The 6,000-nt window shown below is 33.1% G+C and overlaps 1 protein-coding gene across 1 annotated transcript in view; it reads right to left on the reverse strand.

Annotated features, from left to right (window-relative positions):
* Positions 1-6,000, reverse strand: part of GABRG1 (gamma-aminobutyric acid (GABA) A receptor, gamma 1) — a 90,051-nt gene that overhangs the window by 19,353 nt on the left and 64,698 nt on the right. The window contains exons 4-5 of the mRNA XM_010858860.1: positions 1,304-1,524; positions 375-457 (exon numbers count right to left, since the gene is read on the reverse strand). Coding sequence (XP_010857162.1) covers positions 375-457; positions 1,304-1,524 — 304 coding nt within the window. The remainder of the gene's footprint in view (positions 1-374; positions 458-1,303; positions 1,525-6,000) is intronic.

Genomic DNA, 6,000 nt, shown 5'->3' on the forward strand with positions numbered 1-6,000 from the left:
TTCAAATACAATGTAATAAACTTAAATCTGGCCTCCTAGAAGATGAATAAAATTTCAATCAACTTTTTATTCATGGCACTGTAAAAATATTTGAATACAAATCCATCTTCAGTAGTCCTTTAGTTAATCAAAATAGGAAAATATTCAGATAGAATGAATATTTGTAAATAATAAGATATATATTCAATATGCATTTATTATCACTTTTGAAAGTAAGAAATAAATGTTATTTATAAATTTAAGACAGTTAAACATAATTTAAACTTCTGCTAATTGTATAAATCACGGTTTATCTCACATCATTTTACATTTTTAAATAAAAAGGGTCATAGACTATAAAGTTCTATGAAAATATCAAGCATTTTATCACTTACAACTTGAAAATTCCAATGGACATGAATGTTCATCCATAGGAAAGTTATGAAGCTGAAGATAACATTCTGCATTAATTGTCAGTCTATTTAGATGGAAAAACAAATATTAAATAATGAGAAATAATTTCAGGTATTAAAAATATTTTCTTTAATTTTAAAACATAATTTTGTCCTACAATAATGGACTGTGATACAATATAAAATAATATTAATTCTGAAGTCTCAAATCTTAAGTAGTAATATTATAACATTCTTAAATGGTTAATAAAATTCTGACATTTTTCTCTCCAGCCAACTAACTTGCCTCAATTAGCCCAAGTGTGGTTTCTGAGTTTGTGATTAAAATTTTATACTTCAGAATCTCAACAAACACACAGGCATACATACACAGGCAGATTAACAGAGTGTATTCAGTTAAGTATGGTAATTTTTTTTCTTTGGATCATAAACACCTTTCCATTAAAGGGATGATTTATAATGAGTCAATATGTTCAAGACAATGAATTAAATAAACCTGAATCTTACCTACTAACCCTCATTCAATCCTCTGTTAGGGATGTTTTACTACACCACTGAAAATCAAAGTATTTTAAAGTGTTATAGCAGGGTGGACTCCTAAAGAAAATCTTTGTCAATCGTTTGCCTTATAGGTTTAAAAATATAGTGTTTATGCCACAGCCTTTTCTGCTTCAAAACAGGGAAATCGAGGAGTTTTTCCTCTTTGCTTTCAGTCCTATTCACATACTGGTAATGCCAAGCTTAAACAAGTGTTTCCACAATATTTCACCTTTTTAAATTTTAGTGTATGAAAGAAGCTTCATATTTATTACTTTGCAACTTTGAAAAAGGGAAATTTATGCGCTTCAAATATTAATATGGAAACTAAATTAGAGCAACTACAAGTTGTTTTTTTTTTTTAACAGTAATACCTTAGAGTATATAGAACTCGTCCATCATTCCATATTCGAAGAAGACGATTAGGAGTTGTTATCCAATGAGCATCAGATTTTCTTGAGTTTCTGAAGAAAGTGTCAGGAATCCAAATTTTCCCAACCATATTACTGTTAAGCATGAGCACTTTCATGGTACTATTGAATTTTAGACGACTATCAAACCAGGTTTGGGCAAAAATTATATCTATTGTGTATTCCTAAAAGATAAAAAGAGAGTAATGATTCATGATAGTAAAGCTTCTATTTTAGTCATTCTCTTCAGAAGTTTGAATTTTTATATTTTAAAATTTCTGTAAGTAAATAGCACTTGAACTCAATCTTTTCATAGAAAAGTGTATGCCATTATCTTAACCTTTCTTTTTCATTGTTTACATGAGTCATGTAAAACAAAATCCAAGATTTCTAGCAATAACTGCTGTCCAGTGTCGCTTCACACACTTTTTGTAAATTGTATTCAACATTTTATAATATGGTTATTAATATAAAGGTCAATCACTTTCATGTTAACAACTATATAAAAATTTCATGATATTTATGAGTGATTAAGTCACACAAAAAGGCACACACTAAAATATAAAAATTCAAGCACTCACCAAATTATCTAACACCATCAGATTATCCTTTGTCCAGAAAACTAATTTCAGTCATTTAGATTCAAATGTTTTAAAGCAAACACACTCTCTTTTTCTCTCTCTGTTTCACACATACACACACACAGAAATTCATTAAGCACTTATAATATGCTAAGTATTGTGTTGAGTGGGTAGCCTATCCCTTCTCCAGCAGATCTTCCTGACCTAGGAATTGAACCCTGATACATGCAAAACTCTATTTCTCTCTCTCTCAATTTTTGATACTTGCAGAACTCCATTGTTCTTGCCTGGAGAATCCCAGGGACAGGGGAGCCTGGTGGGCTCCCGTCTATGGGGTCGCCCAGAGTCAGACACGACTGAAGCAACTTAGCATTAATAGAGACATAAAATAATTCTCCCTACATCACAGAGTAGATGGTATGAAAACTGAGGCATTGTTAAGTTGAATCCCAAATCCACATACATAGCAACCACATATAATGGTCATCATAGTGAGGCCTGATGGGTGCCATAATTAGAGGAAAGCCTCTGTTCATAATCAGAAAGACTGTAAATAGGAAATTGCATGGTTATGAGAAAATTCTTAGAAGTAGGTGCTTAGGTATAACCTACCTTTGTATCCTGACAGTTATGCCTACCATATTATAAAAGTAAAAAATTATTTGATAAAATTAATGAATAAGAATGCATAACCAATGCTATTGAGAAAGGAAAATAGGTGTATGTATGTGTGAAACTTTGATGTTAGAAGGTTAGGAAAAGAGTAAACCGAAAAGTATGAAGTTTTATATGAGTCATTTGAGGTGGGAGAGATTACTTGCTCACTCTTGATGTAATGCTAGCTCTTGTCCAAACTTACCCAGAAAGAAATATTTAATATAATAAATAGAAGTATGCTTGAGAGTTTGACTAATGAAATAAAAATCTTTAAATGGTAGAGAGAATTGAACAGCAGAAACTGCTTAAGATAAAGTAAGAGGCTAACATACCCCACCAGGATTATGGATTAGCAAAGATACAACATTGGTTGGTAGAGGAAACCTTAAGCTACTTAGTAGGTATATTGGCTGCAGTATTCCTAATGAACAGGACATTAAAAATGACACTTGAGAACTAGCTTGTATAGGGCTGGGAAACAGCCCAGCAAACAGTTGTGGATCCTGCTTTTCAGCTGGCAGTTCCTTCTTTAGCAGACCTGTTTGTAACTGTGCTAATCACTGTTGGATGAGTTATGACTTCCAAAGGGTCAAATTTCCTCAAGCAGAGATTTTTGGGAAAATGGGAAGATTTTTTTCTGCTCACAATTCCCTCAATCTAGGTTCGAGAAGAGAAAGATACAGAGCATGTGTCTTGATAATCCATCCTTCCTAAACTTTTTGCAGAGGTTAATACTTCCAAGCTGTTTTAAATTACTAATCCTTAATAAATGCTTCACTGAGATAAGAAGTTATTCAAGCCTGTGCCATTTTATACATAATTGAAAAATCCCATTTTATTTGCTCATTTGTATTAGTGTAGTTTCAAGAAAATGATCAAACCGTGTTCTTGTACTTCATGTTCCTATTTACAGGTTATAATTATCTACATAATAACTAAGCAAAAGAAACATGAAAAGGAACTTCCAGTCACTCAGAACAACAAGGAGAATAGCTTCTAGGATAAACATTTCAAGATGAGGAGCAGTGCATTTAGCATTTCAGATCATATGTACATTGTGAAACTTTGCCTCCTTGCAGTTAGCCCAGAAAATAGCATTAGTGGGTAAAGGTGAAGAAGTGAGCCATCTTGACTTCTAACTCAATCAATCAAACCATAATTGATGAAAGTGAGTGTCATGCCCTTTTCCCACTTCACTGTCAGCTTGCAATTACGTGCTGTGCCTAAAACTTAAATGCACAGGTTAACTCAGTATCTTTTTTTAGTAATGAAATTAACATCACACAAAATGCAGACCTAAATAATTAACTTAGGTGCATAATTACATCATGAAATTGGGTTGATTCTCATCTGATCTTAGGAACCTGGCATTGATCTCTCCCTAAGCTATTGATTCACATGGCCAAAACAGTAAAATAGATCAGTGGTTAGCAGTGAATCAGATACTAAGGCTATAAACATGTAAAGAAAAGGTACAAGTGTAGCTAATCACCAGCACAAATAGCTTTAGTGATGCAAGTTCATAGGATTCTTCCCCACTTTGCTCAATTATTATAAAAGCACCAACTTCTTGATACTGTCACAAGATAAGAAAAAGACTTGGTATTCCTTTCTTCAAATGAAAAAGAAAAAAAGGTTTTGTCAGATACTTAAATCATTGAAGTCAGTCATCAATACATTGACGGATATTATGACATAAATCCTCCATTCAGTTACCAACTGGGTTCTATTTTTATGTCTGTAAATTTAGATTGCCAAAAGTACATAATGCCATGTATATTCATCAAATAACTTTTTAACAAATATTTTTCAGTGTTCAAGTTACTTCTATATTGTTCTCAGTTTACAAAGATGAATGTGAAGTTTTTCCGTTATGTATATTTACATAATAAAATTGGAAATTAATACTACTTAGGAGAGACAGAATTAAAGAGAAATAAAAACAAAAGAGATTATTTTCAGCTAGGAGAAATTAATAAAGACTTCACGATGAAAATTTTATTTAACCTGAATTGACTTTTAAACAGTTGCAAACTAACATTAGAGATTTTTGTCTCTAAAACAAAAGTTAATTATGCTGTCCAAGTTCAAGTACTAACACAAACATAGAATCAGAGAATTTCTGATGTATCAGTATGCTTCTAGAATAGCACTCTTCACAGTATCATCGGAAGTGCTGGCTTCCAGTGTTTACTTATCACAAAATAGAGTTCTCTATGCAGATAAAACCAAAGCCTGTTGCAGGACTTGCACAACTTCTCCTAGAGAGATTTGTCATGATTTCTGTTATAGCAAAATGTTAAAAGTGGAGACTTTTAACAAGATTTATCTACTCCAGATTTTATTTAAATTGATGTGAGTTAAAATCCATTGCCCATGGGAAACCTAAGGCTTTCATACATTATTTAAAAGCCTTTGGACTGAAAAAATAAATAAATAAAATATATATATATATATATATATATATATATATAACACAACTAAGGAATAGGACATTCGCTTTAACTGTATGCTGCTGCTACTGCTGCTAAGTTGCTTCAGTCGTGTCCGACTCTGTGTGACCCCACAGACGGAAGCCCACCAGGCTCCCCCGCCCCTGGGATTCTCTAGGCAAGAACACTGGAGTGGGTTGCCATTTCCTTCTCCAATGCATGAAAGTGAAAAGTGAAAAGGAAGTCGCTCAGTTGTGTCCGACTCTTAGTGACCCCATGAACTACAGCCTACCAGGCTCCTCCATCCATGGGATTTTCCAGGCAAGAGTACTGGAGTGGGGTGCCATTGACTTCTCCACTTTAACTGTATACATAATTTTAAACACTTTTAAGATAAACTACAACAAATACATCAAATGTGTGTTATAGTGAGAAGTTACGATGTAATCTAAAGAATACTGGTTGAATGGAGACAGGAAATCATGTCAGCTCCCAATTCTGTGAGTTCCTAGAGTAGGAAGCTGATTAAGTCCTTTATTCTTTTTCAATGGAAAAATGAGGGCACTACATAAAATTATCATTCTTATCTTTCCTAGCTCTAAGTTTCAGTGATCATATTCTAAACATAAGAATAAAGGCCCTGTTGACATTGTAGCACCCAGTGACTTATCCTTATAAAAATACTTCTGATTTAAGATATTGAGAGAGTCAATTCCTATGTGGTTGATAAGAAATCCAGGGTCCCCAAGGAGGAGATTTTTCTTTTTTCTTTTTTCTCTACATTCCTCAGTGTTAGTCACATAAAACTTCATTTTCTTTAAGCCCAGAACTGATGATTACACAACAAACAACTCAGTTTAAACTCTGCACTAGGAATTATATAACAACAATGAATCCTGCTTGAGAGTGATTTCTCTTTCCTGAAAACCTTCTGACTAATTCTGATACCTTCACTTCAGTTCAGTCAGATAGTTCAGTCCCTTGCTCGTGT

The sequence above is a fragment of the Bison bison genome, unplaced genomic scaffold (assembly GCF_000754665.1).
Source record: "Bison bison bison isolate TAMUID 2011002044 unplaced genomic scaffold, Bison_UMD1.0 scf7180017864451, whole genome shotgun sequence".
Lineage (NCBI taxonomy): Eukaryota > Metazoa > Chordata > Mammalia > Artiodactyla > Bovidae > Bison > Bison bison.